At 32.0% G+C, this 26,695-nt stretch overlaps 1 protein-coding gene across 1 annotated transcript in view; it reads right to left on the bottom strand.

Annotated features, from left to right (window-relative positions):
• The window catches only part of LOC131047558 (uncharacterized), a 305,899-nt gene extending 301,725 nt beyond the window's left edge, over window positions 1–4,174 (bottom strand). The window contains exon 1 of the mRNA XM_057981396.2: window positions 4,001–4,174. Coding sequence (XP_057837379.2) covers window positions 4,001–4,141 — 141 coding nt within the window. The 5' untranslated portion in view covers window positions 4,142–4,174. The remainder of the gene's footprint in view (window positions 1–4,000) is intronic.
• Between the last annotated feature and the right edge of the window lie 22,521 nt (window positions 4,175–26,695).

Raw genomic sequence — 26,695 nt, 5'->3', positions numbered from 1 at the left:
ACAAAAAACTAAGGTCAAAGTTGGTTGACCAAATGATGGCATGAATATCGAGGCAAGAGTTGTTCAATGCATGAAATCGTGTGAACGCAACACGTAATGAACAAAATTGAGGCAAAATCTTGCACTGATTTCGAGGTAGAATAAAAAAAATTTGGGCACGGATCCCAATGTACATATTTTTTATGACCCTGAAATTTTTGACAAAGACCCAGAAGAGTTTTTGAAAAACCTAGGAAATAGATTTCTAAGAATAAATTTTCCAAAACCCCTAGCCGTAGAAAAAATACTGAGGGTTTGAAAAAAAACCTAGACGCCACAAATAGGTTGTAGGTTAGAGAAAAAAATTGCGAAAATCAAAAACCGTTGCCGGAAAGAAAACCTAGGTCACAAAAAAAATCTGCAAACAGGCGCAAAACAAATACCGCATGCATCAGAAATGAAGACCACAAAAAAAACTCCTTCGCACGCAAAAAAGAAATGATATTGGGCACAGAAAACCACTCCCGTCACAAAAGAATGGTCGCCACCAATCAGAATCGCCGAGAAACAAAGAATCGTGAGGCAAAAATAAAAAAATTACGGGTGGAAAAACCACGGATTGTGGCCACAAATCATCACGTAGAAGAAAGTAAGGCAAATGTGGTCATCGTGAAAATACAAAATCGTGTACTGAAAACCAGACGCAAGTAGGAGAAAAAAATTCCCCAAGGTAGACCCACGATACAGGACCAAGAAGAAATGACAGAAAAAAATGTTTTGAAATTTTCACTAAAAACTTTTCAAATGAAAAGATTTTAGAATCATAAATTTTTCAAAAAAATTTAAATTCCTGCTCTGATACCATATTACACAGGTAATTGGTAAATGATTGAATGACTTAAATGAATGATTGAAAGATCATTTTTAGAGTTACAAGATGGATGTTTCCATAAAGAAACAATTGACAACTGAAGCAAAATTAGAAATATCTAATATTTGCAATACTTTACAATATGGACCATTAATAATTAATAACTAAGATATTATTCTAATATCTAAATACTACGCTTTCGATTTTAGTAAAGAGAAATTTGCATGCTAAGGAATTAAAGTTGTGAGTTCACGATGCCATCTCTTGGGTATCTTGGCCATATTCTTTTATGCAAAAGGTGGTGTGCTTGACCCTACAAAAATCAACACCAGATGTGATTGACCTATACCTAAGACTCTTATTTAACTCTCAAGTTTATTAGGATTAACAAGATTCTATGTAAGATTTGTGAGAAACTTCTCTTCAATGGCATAACCCTTGACCAACCATACCAAAAATGGTTCTTTTTCATTTGAAGAGCTTGAGGAGGCCCTCGTTTGTGCTCCTGCATTAATCACCCCTAATTTTTCCCAACCCTTGATTATTATGTGATGCCGCTTGATTTCAAGTTTGGTGCATTACTTTCCTAGGCTAACCAACCTATTGCTTTTGAAAGTAGAAAGTTGACTAATAGAGAGAAATGTGTGTCCACATATAGTGAGATGAGGGTTATCCTACATGCACTAACTAAACAGAATCTATTTCTCCTTGAAAATAATTTTCCATCAATACTAATCATCTTGGTCCAAAATACCTTTTGTCACAAGGATCTCTGACAAAAAAAGAAACAAAAATGGATTGATCAATTGCATGCATGTGACTTTTATCTACTATTAGGAAAGGGAAAGACAATGTGGTTGCAAATACTCTGCCACATTAAGATGAGACACCTATTTTCAAGACCGTCTGTGTTGGCCAACCCATGTGGTCAGAAGAAATTTTTCAAGACTACAATAGTGACACTAGAACATCTCAACTCCCACAAGATATTGTAGAAGGGAAGAAGGGGAAGGCTCGGTAAGTGAGGGACAATGTTATATTCTTTTAAGATCAAATGTACCTCTGAATCGGATTATCTCTCATACAAAAGGCACTTGAACGTAGGCATTCATCAACCAGTGGGATTTCAGAACACCTATTGGAATATAACTAGCTTCTTTTGGTAGAACATGAAAGTTGATAACCTCTAGTTTGTAGCTGAGTATGATACCTGCCCACACAATAAAGTGGAGAGCATTCCACTTCCTAGATTATTGCAGCCAAATGCTATTCCAATCAAAAGCGGAAATCATCTCGATGGATTTCATCTCCAGCCTACAGCAATCTGAAGGTAAGGATGTGATATTTGTTTCTGCAGATCATTAGAAGTGTGCATATTTCATTCATGTGAATAAGTCTAGGTTGACTGGATCAAAGATTCTAAAGATATATGTTCAGCATGTGTTTAAGTTGCATGGGATCCCACAGAGTATCATTTGTGATAGGGAACAAATTTTCAAAAACTTTTTTTGGTAGGAACTATTTGAGCTACTATTTGAGCTTATAGGACTAACATTCAACATAAGTACATTCTACCATCCTCAAATACATGGGCAAATAGAGGAATTAAGCAAATGTTTGAAGGGTTTCCTTAAGATGTATGTATGCGGCAAACAAGGGAAATAGGTAGAACAACTATACATGGTAAAGTATTTGTACAACACCAACTACCACTCACCAGTCAAGATGACTCCATTCAAACAATTGTATGTATACGATTCACATGGGTGCGTGGTGTAATGGTATGTCCATTGTTTGTTTAGCAATAAGCACCAAGTTTAAGTCTTGTAGATCCTTGGTGGATGATGTGTCTCAATGTATGAGGATGAGGCCCCCAAGTTGTGGCCTCACTAGCTAGGGCCAGTTAAACCCTGGATTCAATGTATCAAAAAAGTTAAAAACTGTATAATGATGATCCTCCGTTGCCAACAATATATTTTGATGTAAATCCTTTTGTCAAAACTGCACTTCAGAAATTGTTGAAAACACCTATGAACATCACATAAGGCATCTTAATTGACATACCAAGTTTGGGCACGACCATCAAGCAAGCACCAAATGGAGTAGATGTAATCACATTGTTAACTAAGGCAATGAACAATGGCGATCTTATTGGCCTTATGTCGGCAACAATGCTTGGCATGATCGAACATTTGAGTCAAGCCCAACATGGAGCCAATGCAATTTTGTGGAGCAAGGGTCCCATGAGAAGAAGAAAAATATGCTACAAAATAAATGAGAATCTTGTGGAAGAAAAGAGGAGCCCTTACATTTTAGATTTAGATTTTAAAGGGGTGTCTTTGGGGTTGGGGCTAAAGGTTTCCTCCGCCAGCTTCCTAAAAAAATTTGCAGTTAGATGTCATTCATCTATAATTTTCAAAGTTTTTAACAATGATTTATTAAATATAACTATAGATTTAATATTCCTTGTTGGGGGCAGCTTTCTGAAATTTTTGAAGTTTTAAGTTTTAAGTTTGTTCATTCTTACAAAATCCAAAAAATTATCTGCTTATGGAAACTCGTCAAAATTCTCAGCAACACCCATTGAAAATTCTAAAAAGTTCCCCTCCTCAGTGGGACCACAGCCTAAGTATGATGAATAAATGTTTGTTTACAATATCCCAGCTGCATGAATGAATGAATGTATGATTTTAATGACGTTCATGACGTCCATGAGACCAAACAGCCTATGGGAACCACAGATAGCTAGCAAATGAGACCAAACAGCTTATGGGAACCAAAGATAGCTAGCAAAAGAAGGCATGCAAAGCCTGCATCAATATCATACACAAGACCTTTCCTTCCATTCCTCATACAATATAAACTTAGCTAAAGCTTAAAAAGCCTTCACGTTGTTATTTGTTATTGGAGACAAAATTCTGATTAGCAATGAATGCGCCAGCTATTTCTTTTGAGTGTGGACGAGAGTCTGGTATTATAAGTTTGCCTTCCCTATGTACGTTTTAAAATAATAGCTACTTCATTGGCATGTGAACCATATTGAATAATTAAAAAGGCATTGAGAAAAATAGATATTGTTAAGATTTGAACTTCTGAAACTCTCTGTTGCAAGTGTTAAAATGAAAGAAAGAAGACAGAAGGAATACAAACCAAACGGGCAGTGGAATCAAACACTTTGCTTTTTCCTTTTTCCCTTTCCTCCATTACAGTGCTTCTCTGCATGTCAAATAGCAGGATATTTGCCTGTATGTTAAGTAAAGCTTCAGGACTCTCGCTTAATCGGCGATTCATTTTAATATTATTTTGGACATTTTCTATTTTTTGTCAAAACTACATCAAGAATGGTAGTTTTAATATAAATTCATTTCGGTTTAATTTAATTTTTCTCTTATAAATATATTAGAGTTTAAATATCAAGACGAGAATAAAATATCAATTTGATTGATGTCAAAATACTTTATTTATACTTTTTTATATTTTAAAAATAATAAGTTATATTTGTAAAGATAAAAGTATATACTTTTTTATTTATTATTTTTTATTTTTTATTTTTTATTTTACACTATTTGGTATGGGTATCTTAAGTATTTTGTTTGAGTATATAATTTTGATCTATTAAACATTTGTATTAATCCTAATTTATAGTTGGCTTTGAAAATAGAATTGGATTTCTAGTTGGACAATATCAATTAGTCATTATTTAATGTTTTCTACACAAAAACTTTTGAATTATACGTGTAGGACAAATATAAAGTGGCATCAACTCTTGGTCATTCCATAAAGAAATGTTGGTTGAAAATTTTGTACACTTGGTGAAATATACAAAATTGTGGTTTCAACCACACCACACGAGTAAAAACTCTCCTAATTAAGGGAAGGCTCCCCCTATCTAACTAAAACTGAAATAAAAACAGGATGTTATAGCAGTCTTCCTTCTTTCTTTAAGCAAGACAATATCCTTTTCTCTTCACAAAAAATGATAGCGATTGAATATGAACATTAATAACCACTTTTAAGTAAAATGAGAGAAAGGAAATGAAGTTTCCTAAAAGCGCAAAGACTTCCGTCACTTCCTTCGGGACGGGACAACAATATCAAGCTCAAAGACTTGACTATTGGAAGTCCTATCTACCCTTTGCTACACTAAATTTTACAATGAATAAAAGACGACAGCACAAAGATTGGAATAATTTATTCTTTTAACACAAAGACAAGAACTAATGCAAGCTCAAAGACTTGCTACTATTTCTTATTAAACAATATTTTTTTCTCAAGAATAGACGCAATCTCAAAAACTTGCTGCTCCTTCTAGAGATTTCCTATTTTAATTAATCTTCTCTACTTGCAGCTCAAAGACTTCAAATCAAATTGGACTAAGCTCCTTTAGAAACACTTTGCATAGAATAAATAAAAAGAATGAAACTCAAACTTGTAGCTCAAAGACTCAAAACTTGAGTAATCTTTCTTTACTATTCTTCAAAACCTTCAATTCACATACATAAGCTCAAAGACTTCTTGCTGTAAATTTGGCAGAGTTTTTGTTTGCTTTCCCAAAAGATAAAAATTACAATAGACTCCTCCAGTATTTATAGAAGAGGAGCCTTGGGAAAAAGGTGGGAGGATCCTAACTAACTTGAGAGATTCTCTCAACCACCAAGACTCATTCAACAACTAACTAAGACTTATTCCAACTACAGTCCTAATTGGACACAACTTGTAGTTGTCTTACATGTAATTACAAAAGTGCAAGTAATGTGTAACTTGCGTTTTACAAAAATACTTTTACATGTAACTTGTCAAAATGAAATTACAAATGCACAACTAAAATTATTCCATGTGTCTAAAGACACGACTCTAACTGCATCATCCTTTGTCTGTGATGATCTTCATGTCGCTTCAGGATGCTAGAACTTGAAGTATTATAGATTGGTAAAGACATCTTGAACCAGAACGGGAACTTGCATCCTTGTCTTCTTGCTTGGGGTAGTACTAGCTTTTCAAGAGGGAACAGGCTGCCTTCCTCTTTTCATGTCATGACCATCTTTGTCTTGAAAGCATTCTATGCTCTCAACCATGAATTGTTGTTGTATCTATTCTTTGTATCATCCTTCATTCTTGAAATCTTCTTGCAAAATAAGGCCCATGCCTTAATCCATTGATTTGGTAGATCGTGTGTGCAAACTAGACTGACAAGGGAAGGGATAAATTGATGCAAAAATGGGCTCACAAGTGAATTTCGGGTTTTGGAAGTTGCATTACATGTGTGGGATAAACAAGAGAATTAACTTGCAAGTGTGGGAACAAACATGCAATTTTTCATATGCGTAATGGGTAACTACAAGTTTGCATTTGTAATCGAACTTTTAAAACTCAATTTCAAGTGTTTTTTTAGTGCATTTTGGACCAATTTCGGGTTCTGGATGGCTGACCGCAGGTAGAATTTAAATGGGGAAAATGAATGAAAGTGTGAAATGAGTGGATGAAATGGTATGTACGGATGATGGAAACATATATGAAAAAAATTTGAGAAGATCATCTTCAAGAAAATGGGAAGAACTTGATTTTTTAATCATTGAAGCTTGATTTTTGGACTAAAGAAGGTTAAGTCTTTGTCCAAAAAGGGAAGAACACATCAAAACATTCCTCTTGCAAATGATTGGGAAGAACACATCAAGAGGTAGAACTCTTTACACTTGCAAATCTCTTTGCAAATTTGGGAAGAACACATCTTTCTTATTTTGAAACTTGATTTTTGGACCAAAGAAGATTTTAAGTCTTTGTCCAAAAAGGGAAGAACACTAATTTTCCTCTTACTTGCAATCAGGTTTTTAAAACCCGAATGCAAGTAAAGAAGGAGAAATTCCAAAGGGGAAGAACAACTTTACTTTACAAATTTATTTGTAAAATGGAGAATTTCCTCTCATAAAAACCGATTTTAGGGAAGAACCAACCATTTACAAATTTACAACTAGAAAGGAGAAACAACAAAACAAGAAAACAAGAAAAAAATAAATCTTACCTTGCTCCAATCTGAAAATGCCTCTCCAAAAGATGATCAATCTTTGAAATAAAGAAGAATATCTCTTAAAAAGAAATAAACCGTATTCCAAAACCCTAGCCACGTTTTTGAAAAAATGCCCAAAACTGAAAAACGTGGCAGCAAATGCATGAGAAATGGCATGGAAAATGACCAAAACTCTTTCTAACCTCAATACCTTAGCATACCAAGTCAAAATGATTCACAAGATTGCTGATATGTGGCATTTTTAATGAAGAAAAATGTGGTTTTTTGGCAAAAATGTGTTTGTTGTTATAAAGCTAAAAACCAGCAATCTTAACCTCCATGTGGCGTGAAAGGTGTTTGAAAATGCATAAAAATAGTGAGGAATCCAAAACGCCTTCTATCTCCCAAAAAATCTCCACAAAAATTTGCTAAAAATCCTCAAAAAACATGTTTTTCCTTGCAATTCGGGTTTTTTTGGAACAAATAGCAAGTTTAAAATGCATGAAACAATGAAAATCGGGTTTTAAAAATGTAATTACAAGTTTAAAATCCTCAAAAAAACACTTTATGAGCAAAATTGGGTTTTAGAAAAGAAATTACAAGTAAAATTACTTGTAATAGGGAAATAGAATTCCCTTTACAAGTGATTTCACTTAAAACATGTAAAGGGGTTTTAAAATCCCATTTACAAGTTTTATTTTAACATTATAAAAACAACTTTAAGCTATAAAGACATGTAAAGGGGTTTTAAAATCTCATTTACAAGTTTTTAAACACTTAAAGTGAAGCTACTGGTAATGGGGGTTTTAAACCCCCATTACAAGTTTTATAAAAACTTGCAATTGGAGAAAAATTCCCCTACAAGCCTAAAAGCTTCAAGGGGGTTTTGAAAAACAAATTACCAGTTACTGGTAATCATTGAAAAATTCCCCTACATTGAAGCAAAAACATAGCAAATGGACTCAAAACGCGACGAAATTTGAAATGTAGCTTGGGGATGGATTGAGGATTAAGCCAGTCTAAGGATTAGTCAAAATTCTACCTCGGGAAGTGTGCCATAGAGTAAAAACTTCAACTTCCAGTGATTGTTCTGAAACCCGAAATTGCATAGAAAGCTAAGAAAAAGAATACCAAAACTCACCAAAACTTGGACAATGATGGCAAAAACACCCCCCAATGATTTGACACTATCAAATGTGAGTTTTTTACCTCGTAAAATGTGCCTTGGAGACAAAAATGACACTTTTAAGGCAAAAATTTGTAGGGGTTGTCACATTTTTGAGAATCCAAAAATGAGGACAACTTGAAAAACATTTAAGAGATCCATCGTTAGGCCATTACCTTTGTATCTATCTATCATAAAGATCAATATTCAACCTTCTAGGTCAACTTTTGTATCAACACATTGAAAAACCCTAGCTCATATAATAGGTCATTCCAACATCTATCATCCATTGCACATTATTACATTAAAGTCTAAAGTTTTAGCATTACCATAGCCACATCAATTGTAATCTTCCACTTTTGTCACAGTCATTAAACTAGTCAACAAGGCTTGACTAAACCAAAAGGAACAAAGCAAGTTGCCTCTTGGACCTAGTGTGGTAGTTTCTAACAATGTAACTCAATACCACAAAAATTTTCATTAAATATAGACACATATGAAAAATGTACGTATGTACAAAAAAAATTGAAAACAATAGGGTCAAATCTATAGTAAAAGATTAGAATCACACCAAAAAGGTTAACATAGTAGTTGCAATAATCAACATCATAGATGTCAAATTTACCCAAATTCATATATAGCTTCAAAACTTATAAAGTACAATCATCTTAGACTTTTGTCCTAAATCCAAATCCATAAAATAGGTGATAGTCAGCTCTCTTAACCTTTCTCATCTTTACTTGGCCCATTTTTATTATTTTATTATATTTTTATGTCGAACCTAATCAAATGCATGTATTTGCTTTAGTGCCTAAGTTATCTAGAGTAATTTGATTAAATTACAACACTATTGCATTTATTTACTCAAGATATTCATTCACATAGAAAATATTGTATTTCCTTACATAAAATGAACTCAACATTCAAATCATTATAGATTTTTTCTAAGGTTTTGACCTCTTTTATCTCTTACTTTTTTACTTAGTAGTTATGTAGAAAAATTTGAATGATGGTAGAATAAAAAACAAAAATTAATATACCATAACATAGTGATATAAGTGGGGAAAGCCATTTCAAGAGAAAAACTCCAAAATTCAAAGCAAGTTAATATATTGTTCAGTATTCAACAGTTACAATATGTTTGCAAAGTCTAAGCCTTAACAACAAGAAACCTTGAGAAATGTTAATAAAATAAAAAATACTAGACATGGTGCAATCACAAATGGAGAGTGCAGGAGTAGGACTTTCCAACCATGCAGCCTAGAGTTAACATAAAGGAATTATCATGAATAGGAAAGAAATTCTCATCGATTCAAAATATTTGAATGATTACAAGATACATATTTGTCTACCACTATAGATCAGAATTGGCTCATACGATGTTAGAGGCCTATTACTGGCCTACGTGACAAATTCAACTTCAAAATCTAGAATTTTATGACTTTATTGACTCTATAGTATCCTAGCTTACTAATTGACTATCTATCCACTTCCACCAAAGATCACTTCTATTTGGTGTAATTAAGGTGTTTTACCTTGGTTATTCTCCACCTAGATCCTAATTGCATGTCACTTAAGCTTACTTAGGGAACCACATAGGAGTTTGTTGGAGCATCTCCATTTTAGTTAGCATTATCATGCTATTATTTCCACTTTATGTGGTGTCTCCACCTTTCGTGGTTGCACTTTTCCACCTTTGGTGGGTGATCCACCTTTAGTGGTGTTATAATGTGATCACTTTTCCACTTCAGGTGGGATGATAGCTTTTCACTTTTTGTCTTATGTCATAAGATTATGACACTTCTCATAATCTTATGCACTCATATGCTCTCTCACTTGGGCTAGATAACCAAGGGGTCTCCTATGTAAATTCATTGATAATCCAATTGATTCTATTACATCATTGATAGGAATACAATTCATTCTTGTCACATTTGTTCTCTATTGTTCTTTTTTTTTTCATTAGGCCCCTAGATCTTGGGTGGCTACCTTCATAGCCAATTCTTACAATGTATCAAAGCTTTTAGAGTGTCATTAATTTACCATTTGAGAGTTTTTTGGTACAATTTGAGGTTTTGCATTACGTGGCTTTCTATTGCAGGTCAAAATTGGAGCTTGTTGGGTTAGATCTGAGATCACCCTTAGATTAAAGAGGTTCAGGAAAGTCAGAAACTTCTTTTGTTTCATCCAAATATGACACCGGAGACCAAATCTATTGTCGTTTGAAGGTGGGAGGTGGTTACTAGTCCTAGGAGCAATCTACAATTTTGGAGCACTTTGGGCCAAATCGGACCCCACCATTATGCTCAGAAGGTTCAAAAAACCTAAAATACATTATCAAAATTGGAGCTAGGCACCCTGAGCTAAAAAAAAATCCCCTCTTGGTCATACATACGTCATCATTGTTGTAGGTATAGGTTATTTTTTTTATTAAAAAAAATCTTGTTTTCTTTTAATTTTTAGAAAAAAAAAAAAGAGAGATATTAAAAAAATGAATTAATGGGGGTTGACCCATGTAGTTTAGTGGTTAAAACACTTGCTTGGTGAAACCACCACCAAGGTTCAAATCCCCGTTGGGCCGCTATGCTCGTAGGCTTGGTACTTTCGTTGGGCTAGTGTGCACGCGGATTTGAACAACAATAGTGTACAACACCTTAAAAAGTGTCCATTACCAATTTAAAAAAAATGAGTTAATGGGGAACATTTTGTAGTTTTTGTTTTAATAAAACAAAAGTAGTACCTTTATGGTACCCCTGCGCAAACCTACATAGTGATATCGTGTTTGTACCACCTGCACAGACTTGCATAGTGGTATTGCACAGGTACCACTTGTGTAGGGTACCCTATGCAAGGTGTACTTGTGTGGGGTACCCTACGCAAGGTGTACTTGTGTGGTACCCCACAAGTACCAATAATAAATATTTAAAAAGTTTTTACTTTAAAAAAAAGGTTTTTTTATAATCTTTTTTTTTTTTTTTTATTGGTAATGGGCCGAAGCCGATAAGGTGTACATACCCTACCCCCTTATGGGATTTGAACTTGTGACCTCTCTTTCAAGAGCACAAGTTCTCCACCACTAGGCCAACTCAGGTTATACTTTTTTATAATCTTTTTAATCAATATTCAAAAATAAAATAAATTTTTATTAATATTTTTTAATAAAAAATTTCAATATTTTTTCTTTATTAGATTTTTAGTTAAGGTTTTTAAATCAGTTTTTTTTCTTCTAATAAAGTTTTTTAATTCAAAAAAAACAAAATGTGTGTTTTTTTTTTCTTTTTTTTTAATAAAGTTTTTTCAAAAATTAAAAAATTGGCAAGTTTTCTTTATTAATTTTTAATAAAGTTTTTTTATTCGTGTTTTTTAAATAAATGTTTTTAATTAGACTTTAATAAAAAAAAATTAAAACAATTTTTTCATGAAATGGGCAAATTTGGAGAATTTTTTTTTTTTCCACCTATCATACCTGTTTGCAGCAACCATCCATCCTTCCAATCGGCAGCCAAGGGGGGCATTTGCTCCTATTTTTTCTTGGCAACATACCAATCGAAGGGCATCATCTGCAGTCTTCTTCAGGCAATCCTTTGGTGGCACCATCTTCATGTTTTCATATATGCATCGTCATCATGTCATGTTGTATTCTCTTGCATGAGTTATGTTGTACTCGTGCTAATATAAAATTCCACACCTCTTTGTACTGTGTCATTGATTACATATTTGATGTAATCCTACTATGCTCAGTACGTTAGGAACTATCTTGTGAGACTGGTACATGTCTCCAATTGAAAATGTATGTAGTTTGAGTATTTAATTGATGCTCATACAGGTTGTTTTCATGCTTGATCTTCATCATGTTGTAGTGAGTGAATCATCGACCATTCAAGTCATTGACAACAATACCTGGTTTTGTCACACTTCGACATTCTTGGTGCAACATTGGCTCTATTTCTTCCTAATAGAGAGGAATGTCGATTAACTTCTTGGACCATTTTTGCAAGAGATTCTACATTAAGGGAGGCTTCATGGTCTATCTTCTTCTTTCTAATGGTGGGGACTTTTTTCTCACATGAGGTTTTGTTCTCCTCATTCTTCATTGAGGGGATTGTGTGTTTTCATCTCTTTTTTGAGGATGATTTTTGTCCCACTAGGTTTTCTCCTCTTTGTTTGTGAGAGACTATATTGCATTTGTACATGGGTACCTAACATGGCCTAGTTGTTGGGACCCATCTTGCATTGTTAGCTTTTGTGCATATCTCCCTAAGTTGCACTTAAGGGGGTGTTGGTGTAACTAAGGTGTTATAACTTGGTTATTCTCCACCTAGGTCCTAATTACACGTCACTTAAGCTTACTTAGGGAGCCACATAAGAGTTTGTTGGGGCATCTCCACTTTAGGTGGCATTATCATGTTATCATTGGGTGAATTACACGTTTTTGGACAAAGAAATTGCACTTGTTTGTCCAAAACATATTTTTTACCACTTTGGACCGAAAAAATGATTCAATCGAACGTATTATTTTAAATATTTTCGATCGAATATAAAATTATAAAAAAAGGGGGTTCAATCGAACCCCCTTTTTTAATGGTTTTTTAAAAAGAACATGGTCATTATGCTTAGAGGGGTTCGATAGAACATGGGTTCAATCGAACCCCTTTCGATAGAACATATGTTCTATCGAACCCGCCTGCTAGATATCTTTCCCCCCAAACTCTCCTACTTTTTGCGGATTTTTGTCCTTCAAAGCTCAAATGGGGGGCTCAAATGGATGAATTTTGACAAACCCAAATTCATGATAGTAGTACTCGAAGCAAGCTTTCCAATGATTATTATTTTAATATATATTGAGTTTATTAAGAATTATTTTTTTTAGGTTAACTGAACATAGGTTTCACACCAAACATCAACTTCTGAGTTCAACACTTACGGAAAAATACTAAAAAAGTGAAAAAAAAATCTAAAAAATATCTACACACTAGCTATTGAAGTCCTCTTTCCAACAAAAAAATAAAATAAAATTGTTACATACACAACAAGTTATGAATGACCAAATGGACATATGTCAAAATTACAGTTAACTCGACTTCAAAATTTAATAAAATATGAAATACTGAAGATAATGTTATCAAACCAATTGTAAACATTAGATGTGGACGATACAAAACTAAATTCAAAATAATCACATTCATATCTATTTTAGAAAAAAATTATGCTTGACCGAGTGAGTATCACTCTTTAAATTTTTTTGTAAAAAAAACTAGTTTTCGAGGGAGATAGAAAAATAGAAGCAAATTGATTCCAAAAATTTTCAAAAAAATATTTTTAGAATCTGCATATAAAATGACACAAATCACTAGTTCACGTCATCTACAAATTCTTTACGATTTAGCAGTAATAGGTATCTGAATGCGAAGTTTGTTTGTTTTTTCTGAAAATGAATATTGCAATGTCAAAGTTGGCAAAAAAGCATAACCCACTATTATGGGTTCACCCCATTTCCACTTTATGTTGTGTCTCCACCTTTAGTGCCTTATCACATCCACTTTTGTGGTTGCACTTTTTCACCTTTGGTGGTTGATCCACCTATAGTGGTGTTATCATGTGATCACTTTTCCACTTTAGGTGGGATGATATCTTTTCATTTTTTGTCTCATGTCATAAGATTATGACACTTCTCATAATCCTATGCACTCCTATTTTCTCATCTTGGCTATATAACCAAGGGGTCTCCTATGTACATTCATTGATAATCCAATTGACTCTATCACATCATTGATAGGAATATAGTGTATTCTTATCACATTTGTTCTCCCTTGTTCTTGTGCTTTCCATTAGGCCTCTAGGTCTTGGGTAGCTACCTTCATAGCCAATTCTTAGAACTTCTTTCTCATGATGTGATATATGTTTAAATATCAACTTTGAGCCTTAGCAATGCTCCATGTTGACCACACGGCTACCCAACACCCAATCCTTTTTGAAACACGTAGCTCTACCTAATTTGAATTGTGAAGCTACAAGACTAAACAAAATGTACTATGGTCCCATTTTGGGGTTTTTTTATCACATTTTGTGTTTGATGCCACAAGGTAAGGAAAGAATTTGCATGCCCTATCTGATGAGCTTTGTATTGTTTGTTCTACATTGTGACCTTTTGTCAAAATAACTTCCCAAGAATTGATCCAAATATCTTGATTCCTGAATTTGTTGTGCATGTGTTATTGTCGATGCCTTCTTCTCTTTCATGAGTCAAAGTGATGTAGTGCAATGAAATGTAGTAGGATTTGAACCATGTTGCTCCTACATCAAACATTTGAGTTATTTGGAAATTGAGCCTTGCACTTTATCGATTATTTGCAAAATCCAATGCATTTCATATGAGCTTAAGAAATCCATGATGAGTTTTTAACTAGCCTTCCAATCCACTTTACTAGTTGTTCCATATACTATTGATTTATAGTACTACACCTAATTCTATTGTCTAATATCTACTCAATTTGTTTTGATTTCTATTACGGTAGTCGCTCCTTGAAAGAAACTTTTGTGGTGTTGCCACTTACTATCCTTCATGGTACTAGTGAAGAGCTACAATGTTGAATATAGGTGATATGACAATTTCTTTTGGTAACTCAATTTAATATTACAATCATTCAATAGACAAAACTTCACCTTTAGGTTGTTGTATGTATCTACTAATAATCTTTCCTTCCTGAGATATACCATAATTTTATTGCCAACTTTCAGTATTTGTTTCTTCTCTTCTCATCTACCTAACCTTATTCTTTTTGTCCATTATCTCCAAGTGTTCCTTGACTTGATTGTGCATTATTTCCATGTAGGTTGCATATTTGTCTACTTTCTCACTCATTTTATTATTTATATTGGTTTCTCTAAGTTTTGCTACTCCTCTCGGATGCAATCTAATCATAGTCTTAGTTAGTTTCCTTCATGTACTCCTATTCATTGAATTTTTTTATCCAAACCTTGCTTGTTATAGAACTATGTCCCAATTTCTCACTTTGTCTCCTATTAGACATCTCAACAAGTTGACCAAAGTTTGTTTTACTAACTCATTTTTTTCATTAATCTATGGATGGAATGTCAAACTAAATTTTAGATATGTCTTTACCTTCTTCCATAATGTCCTCCAAAAATATCTTGTGAGCTTATTATCCCTATTTGAAATGATACTCTTTAGTAAGCCATGCAATCTCACAATCTCTCTAAAGAATAGGTCATCAACATGTACAACATCATGTGTCTTCTTATGAGGAAGGAAATGCACCATCTTGGGGAATCATTCAACCACCACAAATATTAAATCATGTCATCTCTATATCTTTGGAAATTCTAATGCAAAATCTATGTTGCAATCCTCACAAGGTCTTTTTGGAACTGTTACGAGTCAGTAAAATCCAATATTATAACTACTCCCTTTGCAACTTGACAAGTCCTCCATTCTTGAATAGTTTTTCTTACTTCTTTATAAATGTAAGGAAATAAGTAATTCTCACTCAACAAAGCTTCTATCTTGTCAATTCCAAGGTGTCTTGCTAATCCACCACTATGTATCTCCTTAATCAAATATTCTAGCATTGAACTCTTAGGAACGCTCAATTAACCTTAGATAACATACCATCTTGAATGAAATAGTTTAGCCACTTTCTTTTGTCTATCACTATTGTGTCCCTACCTTCTTTCTAAGATTTTTTTAAAATCTAGATCATCCTCATAAAGGTGTTTCAATTCTTCAAATCTCATTACAACTACCATCATCTCTATTAACAAGTTTCTCCTTCCATTCAATGCATCTACAACCTTATTTTACTTTTTGCTTTGGTGTTTCAATAAGATGTATACCTATGCATGGAATCTACCCACTTCATGTGTCTTTGATCTAATTTACCTTGACTACCCAAATACTATAAGGTTGATGGTTAGTATACAACACAAATTATTTTGGCAACAAGTAATGTCTCCACTTCTTCAGGGCTTGAATTATGGCATAGAACTCCTTAACATAAATAAAATTTCTTATTCTTGCATCAGTGAACTACTCGCTAGAATATATTATTGATCTTCCTTCTTGACTCAATATTGTTCCTATTAGACTTCAATTCGTATCACAATCAACCTAAAATACTTTATCAAAATTAGGAAAATATAATATTGGTTGTGTAGATACATTTTGCTTTAACAATTCAAAACCCTTTTGTTCTTATGATGTCAACTTGAATTCCTTCTAGTCTCCCCTCGTGGTCTCCATCATTGGTGTACAAATGGAAGTAAAACACTTAATAAACTTTTGGTAGAAATTTGTCAATCCATTAAAATATATTACCCCCCGCAATACTTAGTAGTGTATATCATTCCACAATTGCCCTTACTTTTTCTAGATGCATCTTCAATCCTTTAGCAAGAATGAAAAATCCCAAATAGTGTTAGCATTTAATTATATTACATCATTTTTTGTTTCCTTTTCTACCAACCTATTGGTCATGGTCGATTCAGTAGCTATGTGGTTGTTGTAACCACTTTACTCGGTATATATTGTTGTTCAATAAAGTCTCGTCTATTTTTGCCCATCTTGATCTCTAATTTAATATGATATCGTAACGTTACAAATACCATGTGCATATGTAAACATGGCAAGTGAACTTTTGAGATTCCCTTGGCATGGGGCAATGAGGATCAAGCATTAAAGTTTGGTTAGAGGCATGAAGGAAGTAGACACTTATAGAAGTCACACAAGAAGGCATTGAATTTGCTACATTCTTATTGCCACTCAGTCAAAACTAACCTTGCCAATTTATATAGAATGGGCTTGGTCATGACTACAATGTAAGAAGGTGTTAAAGATATTTGAGCATAATAATAATATCTTTTGGTGTTGCATTCCAAGTTGTCTAAAGTAGAGATGGGTGTTACAATCATTTTTTTCAAAACAATAAATATAATAGTCATCATAAATTATTATTATTGTGACACAATAAGCTAAAAACTAAAGTGATTCTTCATAACATCTCTCCAAAGTTTGAAGGAATTGATCCTATCAAGAAGTCATTTGGAGCAGATAAACTAATGCAAAAGAAAAAGCGCAATACCAGATCCATTTTGGCAATAGAGGCAAGAAAAGGTGCATTTTTTTACTCTCCCTAGTCTATGCTCTTTAAAGAAGAAAAATGTACAATTATTATTATTATTTTTATCAAATAAATTTGCACCCTTATCAAACCGTTGGTTTACAAATGTAATAAAATAAGTAAACACCCTAGGGCTTATGCGTTGCTTGTAGGTTGGTGTGAATCTCTAGAGAAGTCTGGTACCTTTTAGTACTTCACCTAACATAACATACCAACTAATTTTGATGAGAATAGGGGGGAAATAGCTTGAATTGAAACCTAAGACTACTAAGGTGATGCACCAAATTATTAGTTTTCCAAATGTCATTATTCGGGGATGTTTTTTCCATTTCTCTCAATGCTTGTGGAGGAAGTTCAAGAAGAAGGTCTACAAACACATTACAGTGTTGATGAAGTATTTGCAATTGAGATCAAGAAACTTGTTACAATAGCTTTCATGCCTTAGATAGACCCAATTGATGCATTTGAAATACTTCTACAATCTCCTTTTTATAGAGAACATGAGGAGATTCTACAACGCATAATTGATTATTCTGAAGACACATGGATTGGCAAACTAACCAGAAGAGGCAACAAACAATCACCCAAGTATCACAATGTGGAATTGTTATTCAGCTATTCAAGATGGTCTTCCCAAAACCAATAATACTATTGAGCAATGACACACAGGATTTAGTGAATTGCGTCAAGCATTGCACAACTCAGTCTGGAAATTCATCAAAGCAGTGAAAAAAAACAAGGTCTCCAAGAGAATAAAATAGAGAAAAATATGGTTGGATACATTGAGCAACCAAGCAAGAAAAAATACCATGAACTCAAAGAAAGACTAAAAAGACTGGTTGATGGTTATGACAACCATAACATTTTAGATTATATAAGAGGTGTCACTCATAATTTGACACTTTAACTGAAAATTTGAATAATAAATTTTTTAGCAACATACATGTAATTTATAAATTTTATTTTCCTTTCTCTATATTCTTACGGGGATATTTTGTCCATGGGTTATTCTAACCACTGGTTATTTTGGCTTGGGTTATTTTGTCCTTGGGTTATTGTGACCGAGTTATTCTGTCCAGGATTTTTTTGGCCAGGTTATTATGTCCTACAACTGTGGGAGTAGAAATGATCCATGAACTTTTCAATTCAAATTTAAAAAATAAACCAATGTTCTCTATTTCTAGCTAGTCATTATGAGTTAACTAAAGTATATAACAATTAAAATTCCACATTGGATTTTGTATAAAAATACAAATCCTAATTCATTTTGACAGTTTTGGAAGCACATCCAAAAATCATTTGAGAGCTTCATTTACACATTGCTTTGTCACAAGAGCTTAACATTAACATTCTATTGGATGAAAATTTTGTAAATTGGGGAAGTTTACAAAATTGTGGTTTTAGCCACAGTACGTGAGATTAAATATCTCCTAGTTATAAGGGAACGCTCCCCCTTTGCTTACTACTCTTCTCTACTTAGAACAAAACTTTATTAATGAATTTTAATCTAAACTTGGGTGATACATCATCTTATTCTCTTTTTTAGAATAGATGTTATTCTTTTCTCATTTTTCAAAAAAGAAGTTACAATTAAGAGCAATAATGATTTAAATGACTTCTAAGTTACTATGGAATAATTAAAAGTACACTTAATGAAATATACAATTAACAAAAAGCAAAGTTTCCATGAAAGCAATATTGTCACCAAGATTGCACCCGTAATGCTAAGTGTAAAATTCAACAATCATGTGAAACATGGGATGATTTCCAGGCCTGTGGGTTGCCTATAATAGAAATCAACCTCCAGATGAAGGGTTGGTTCCCTTTGAAAGAACCTCCTAAAAATATTAACTTGGTTGGAAAAGGGATAGAAGAGAATATTTGAAATGAAATTCTAAAGCCACAGGAGGTGATGCATCTAAATGCTTTTGATTCTATTTGTTATCTTGAACTCGTAATCAGCCTTAAACAAAGAGGATTTTATGTTCACAACTCAGATGTGAACATGTAATGCATAAATGTTTCATAGAAAGGTTTTGTTTCAACACTTGCATGGAAGGAAACAATGTTTCACAACCTAAACTTGCCTAAAACTAGCAAACACAAACTATAACCCGCACTAACATGATATATTTTGCCTTAATAGTGCATAAATAAGACATATTCAGAGGCTCACAAGAAATAAACATAGTGAAATATATCAAATTATTCGTTCACAATATCAAAACACTAGATAATTAAGAAGGAAAAGTTGCTCTTTTATTGAATACTTAAAGGAATTCTATTATCATGCTTGAAAATCTAGAATAATTGAGTTACAATGCTTTACTGTTGTGTGTGTAGGAAGAAAAGAAAGAACTAACTTAGAAATGAAGAGAAGAAAAATACTTATAGAAGAAGTCTTGAGAAGAACTTGAAGTTGAGCTGATTTGCCTTGTAGAATTGAAGATGAACTGGTGGTCTTCTTCCTTGAATTTATCTTCAATTTGCATGATCTTTGCTTCATGGGTCGAATTTGAGGGAAAACCATGCAAAAAGAGGCTCAAAACAACTACAAACTGAGAGCAAATTGCTTTAAAAGTTGTCTCATGTTGAGACCAACCCATAAGGGGTTCCTAATTGCACTTGAACAGTTGTAAACTCCTCGAAAATCTCCTTTTTAGGCTGAAAATGACTATGAGTTGATCCTTGGACTGCTTATTTAATTGATTGATTGCATTTCATAATTCTTCATCTTCATTCATTTCATGAAACCTGCAACAATCACTCTTTCCAAGACTGCACCAGTGATTGAATGAACTACCATTCTCATTATTGCAACTTGTGTCTTTGTTCTTAAGTCACCATTTTGTGTTCACTTTTTACAATCATTGTGTAAAACCTATACCTTATTGGACTATTGCATCCTATAAGGGTAGACCTTAACTATCAATAAAGAGATGATACTGACTTGAACACTGCTTTAATGTTTGAGGATTGTCATTATTATTCTTAGTGTTGTATTTATTTACACAAGACTGTCATGGGTATATGATTGTCTCCCTTTCTTTCAAGGACTGCTAATTATTTTTTTATTTTCCCTTTGTCTTCACTATGTAATAATTCTAATGAAGGTTGTCCTTGAACTATATATTTCACTTTGTATCCTTATTGCCTGACCTTTTTGTTGAAGATTTTGTCATTATTATCCAAATTGACTGTGTTTTGATTATCTTTCTCATGAATGCTCTTGTTAATAATTCTAATGAAGGTTGTCCTTGAACTATATATTTTACCTTTTATCCTTATTGATTGCCCCTTTTGCTAAATATTTTGTCATTATTATCCTTATTGACTGTGTTTTGATTAGATTTCTCATGAATGCCATATATATTAGTGATCCTACACCCAATGAAGTTTCTTGATCACTTGGTGCTTTTATAGCAAGGGCTTTTGTTAATTGTTCATCTCAAGATCCAACTGTCAATCTCAAGATCTAATTGTCAATAGCCAATTACAAGAGAAAAATTACTTCATGGCTTTTGGGGTTTTTCATTGGTTAATTATACTTTATGGCGAGGTCCTCATTGGTTAAGTATTTCATCCCCAAAGTATAGTGATAACACTTGTAATACCAACATGGCATTTTGATTATTCAATAGATATGAAAGGAAGGAAGACTAGAATGGTGCCAAGAGTTTCCATGAATTATTTGATGGAATATGATTATTAATTGACCAAGAATTTTACAGAGGAAAATGGTAATTACCTGATAAAAAATATAATACAATGTATACAAAGTCATTCAACTCAACTAATTGCAATTCTACAAGAGTGCATGTTGAAGGAAGTTAAATCTAGAGATTGGTAAACTTTCAATCTTGGTGACCGAATTCCCACCAAGGAATTCAAAACTCACCTACTCTATGGTAATTTAGAATGTAATTAGAGAACATCATATTGTAGAAATTAAATTATTGGCAATGCAACCATGGACCTAACCCCTCTTCCTACGAAATTGGTACATATAACACTTTCTCCCTATAAGTTCAAGATGCCTAGTTGCTTCTTTGGTGGTTTCAAACACTTTCAAGTGGTGGTGTATACATAATCACGAACAAATAGGGTTGTAAGATGTGATCTTCAATCTAACAAGATTCACAAAAAGGAAATTTGATGCATTGGCAAAGCATCTAATTTTGCCAACTCTCTTGGTTCCCTTATCTCCCCTCTTTCTCTCTTATTTTTATATAGATAATTTCTTACTTAGCTCCCATGAATTTTTTTTATCTATTCATATGTTAGATTGAGCCTTATTTGTGTTAGCATTTAATTTGCACATTTTAATGTGACACAAAATGAAACCGTGTGTATAATAAATTATTCTTTGATTTGTGAGGGGAAGCAAAGCATCCAAATTTGTCAACTCTCTTGGTTCCTTTATCTCTCCTCTTTATCTCTTGATTTTATATAAATAAGAACTTCTTACTTATCTCCCATGAAAAAAATTACTTATTCATATGTACGATTGAGCCTTATTTGTGTTAGCATTTAATTTGCACATTTTAATATGACACAAAATGAAATCATTCCTATAAAAAGAGTTGCAATGCGTCACATTCTTTCCAATAGTGTGGTTAGTTAAGAGTAGATAAAAGTAGAGATGAAATTAGAGCAGGAGAGGAAGAGGGAGAAATTTAGATGAAGAGATAGAGAGTTTGAGGGATAGATAAAAATATAGAGATAGCAATAAATAGATAGGCATATAGAGAGGAAGAGGTAGAGGGAGAGATAAAGATACAAAGAGATAGAGATAAAATGATATAGAAATAGATAGGCAGAAACATGCAGTGTGTGTGAGAGAGAGTGAGAGGAAGTGTGCGTTTGAGAGAGTGGGACCAATATAGAGATAAAGATGAGGGTGAGATGGGAAGTGTGTGTGTGTGTGAGAGAGAGAGAGAGATGTGTGTGTGTGTGTGTGTGTGTGTGTACATGCATATACATACATACATATCCATATATACATATATAGGTATATATGCATATGTATGTATACATATATACATATATAGGTATATATGCATATGTATGTATACATATATATGTGTATACATATACATATAAATATACATACATATACATATACACATACATATACATATACATATACATATACATATATATGTATATACATGTATATGTATATATATACATACATATATATACATATATATGTATAGATACATACATATATATATATATATATATATATATATATATATATATATATATGTATAGATACATATCTATATATATATATATATATATATATATATATATATATATATATATATGTATAGATACATATCTATATATACACAAGTATATATACATATACATATATGTATATATACACATACATATATGTATGTGTATATATACATACATACATATACATATATAGATACATACATACATATGTATACATATGTATGTATATATATGTGTGTGTGTGTGTGTATGTATGTATACATATATACATACATGTACATACATACATATACATATACATTACACACACACATATATATGTGTGTGTATGTATATGTATGTATATACATGTATGTATATGTATATATATGTATACATGTATGTATATATACATATATATACATGCATGTATACATGTATATATACATGCATGTATACACACGCACACACATATATACATATAATATATGTGTGTGTGTGTATACACACATATGTGTATGTGTGTGTGTGTGTGTGTGTGTGTGTAGAGAGAGAGAGAGAGAGCCCATTATAATAATTATTGAAATAAATAAATAACAATTAAAAAGTTAATTTTTAATTAAAAATAAAATGTAATAGAAACGTAAATATATAATTACGTAATATTATCATAATTTTTGAAGCACCATATAATTTAGTAAGAGCATATGCTACTCTTGTTGTATGGATGGTTCTATAAAATAGTTAGTCTTATGAATGAAATTGTATCTTAGAGAGTTGTGAGATTATTGTAGCTATTCTAAGAGTAATAAAGCTTTATTTTTGGAGATCAATGGTTACCACCTCTTTTTATTATCATTCAAAAGTACTAATTGATAATGTGCTCTTTACATGATATTATGCTCTTTACAAGATGCGTGCCTAATCACCATAGTGGAGTTTCTATCATAAGTACAATGGCTTAACAAATTCACTAATTTCACTTTCTTATATGTAACATTGTACATGTGTTTGGCATAATCTATCAATCAAGCCTTTGACATTAGTGACTAACTGTGCATTTCTAAATGGGGTTCTTTAGAATAAATTGTACATGAAACAACCCAAAGATCCAAACTTCAAGGAAATGAACAAAAGAGTTTGCATTGATAAAATTATTGTACAAGTTGAAGCAAGCGCCTCATACACCAAAACTAATGAACACTTTCATATGCACAATTTTGTTTAGCCTTCTGGATTACAACTTGTGCATACAAAGAGAACATGGAGAGATTGTCATCTTGATTATATGTGTTTTTCATCACCTCACTAATGAAATATTGGATTCAACTATGATAATATAAAGTTTGAATATTTGCGAGTCAATAATAAATCCAATACAAGAAATCTTTGAGTCTATAAGCATCTTAGGCAATGATACACTTATAATGTTTATAGCAAGATAATATAAGATGCAAGGATAAGACAATCCTTGAGGACTATAATGATTGTCCAAAGAAAAATCTTCAAGAATTGCAATATGTATTCATAAATACAATATTGGATAAAAAGATAATTTCTAAATTAACATGTCAATCGTATAATATAAAAAGAAAGTTGATGAAACTTACAAATATTCTTGAAATAAAATTAACAACTCTAAACTTAAGATTAAAAATATATATTATAAATTAAATATATACCATAAATAATTAGTTATAGAATGAAAAAAAATCATTTCCCCTAGTCTTTAAAAAGAACTAAACCTTCTTCTTAAAAATAAAAATAAAAATAACAAGAGCTGTGAGGCAGCATGAGTCCCTACCTAGTGCCAAAAATAGGCAAAATTGATTTGTACAAATGCAGATGTTTGTGTAAAACATGGGGGAGGATGTTATTTTATTTTATAATATTATACAAGAATATTAAATATTGATATTAAAAACAATAATAACATTAATTGAAAAATAAATTCAATATTAACAAAAAAAATATTATATAAATTGAACATAAATACAATTAAATTCTTAAATAAATTAAATTTTAAAAATTAATACTATATAATTCAAGTAAAAAGTTCAAAATAAATTAAACTATATTAAAATTGATACAATTTACATTTTAACTTCTACATTAAAAAATACAAATAAAATCATAATAAAAAAGCTAAAAATACAAAAAAGGAAAAAAAGACATTACAAAGATTTTAAAAAAGTAAAAATTTCTTTATGTAATTTTTTATTATGATATCATACATAATATCAAATATTATTAAAAAATAATAATTTATAATCTTTTTTTGTTTAATATAATAATTAAATTTTTCATAGACATAAGCTTAATAAAACTATGATATCATATAAATAAAACTAAGAATATAACAAATTAAAAAACAAAATGTCTAAAATATCCTACAATGACCAATAAAAACGTCTAAATTTTTATTTTGTTTAAAAATAATGAAAATTTTCATATGGTGAAATATTTATCTCTAGTAATGTGGTTTGAAACGTTCAATTGCAATAGCTCCACCCAATTTCCAAAGTTCCCCTGAATTTCACCGTCTAAATGATTGTTGACCAGGTCTAAATTGTATGCCCCCAATTTCTACCGAATTTTTTGATATTACAGGGCTTTGGAAATAGCAGGAGGAATGTTACGTGTAGCAGGTTGAGGATGAAGTATACAATTTAAAGATTATGTTGATCTGGTGACGATTTAATTGCATACAGAGTTTTGACGGTGGAAGTAAAAAAAAAACATTTTGTTGGCCAATGTAGAAAAATACAAAGCATCGTGGAGGAAGATGGGGGTCTTAATTCTCAGCACCGAGGCAAAGGAAAAGGAGTTGGGCAACAGGGGCAGGCAACATGATGGTGGGATCGCGGAGCGACTTAATTAGATTTCAAATTTTAAATTTTTTAACATTAGAGAATCATCGAAATTTTTACCTACTCAAATTTGATTGGTCATCTATTTCTATTTTAAAGAAAAAATAAAAACCCAGAAAAAAATACATCAGCCAATTAAAAAAATGTAAAAAATAGAAAGAAAAATATATTAATAATGCCTATAGATAGGCGGGACTAATAATACACATAATAATTAGATTTATTTTTTTAATATAAATACTTGTATTTATTTTTTCATTTAATTTAATTTAAACAATCTAAAAAGTTGTACGTAAGAAGGGGAAATAATTCCTCTAGTTTGTCTTTGTGCAATACGGTACACAGAAATCCTTCTTGCGGATAAGCTTTCCAGCCTGGCAGCACGATCATTAAAGATAGAATACAATTAATTATATTATTGTATTATCCCAAAATATATCCATTCACGGGTCCCACGAACTCATTTTACCTTTTAGGCATCTACTAAAATAATATTAAAATAATCTTCCTTAGTCGGAAAGTCTTACCTACTATTTGTCACCCGCCGCATGATTTAACTCCGTGTGAATTAGATTTCAAATTTTAAATTTTTTAACATTAGAAAATCTTACTTAGTCAAATTTGATTGGTCATCTATTTCTATTTTAAAGAAAAAAACAAAAACCCGAAGAAAAAATACATCAGCCAATTAGAAAAATGTAAAAATAGAAAGAAAAATATATTAATAAATAAATTAAGATAAACTATAAAATAAACATTAGTATAAATGTCTCTCACGGATTTCAAAGCAAATTAATAAGCAGAGATGAAAACATTAGTCTCCGCCTATAGATAGGCGGGACTAAAAATTCCCTTTTCTAAATAAATCTCATTTACTATTTCAATGTTAAAATTGAAATATAATTCCTAAAGGGCTCACGTAAGTACTACTTTCCTATTATAAGGTCAAAACTAACTAAAATAGTTTTGTTTTTATATAAATGATGTACGAAGGCGAGGCCACACAGCATGAAACGTATGGCAGAAGCAATTAAATAAATACGTGATAAAAATGTAATTGGCATTTTCAGGAAATGAGACAATGTTCTTTTTTTTAAAGGTTGTGATTTTTCTTAATCGGTCATCACACCAGCTATTGGACGGAACCAGAGAAGCAGAAATGACTCAGCTTTTGTGGACTACTGAACTGAAAAGACATCATGGTTTCGTACAATTTGATGTAAGATTTCACATAATGAAATAAGGAGTAATAATGTTATATCAATTCATGATTTCACATACATTTAATATTCATAACATTATTAGTTTTTGTCCATGGCAGGAATACTTATGCATCCACCATGGTATTAAACAGCTATTAGACATTGTCCTTGGTAACCAATCACAGTTGAAAATTTTTCAAACTAAAATAAATTTATCTGTTTTCAAAAGTTAACTTGC

The sequence above is a fragment of the Cryptomeria japonica genome, chromosome 4 (genome assembly GCF_030272615.1).
Source record: "Cryptomeria japonica chromosome 4, Sugi_1.0, whole genome shotgun sequence".
NCBI classification, from domain to species: Eukaryota; Viridiplantae; Streptophyta; class Pinopsida; order Cupressales; family Cupressaceae; genus Cryptomeria; species Cryptomeria japonica.
This window is presented reverse-complemented; position numbering and strand designations above follow the sequence as displayed.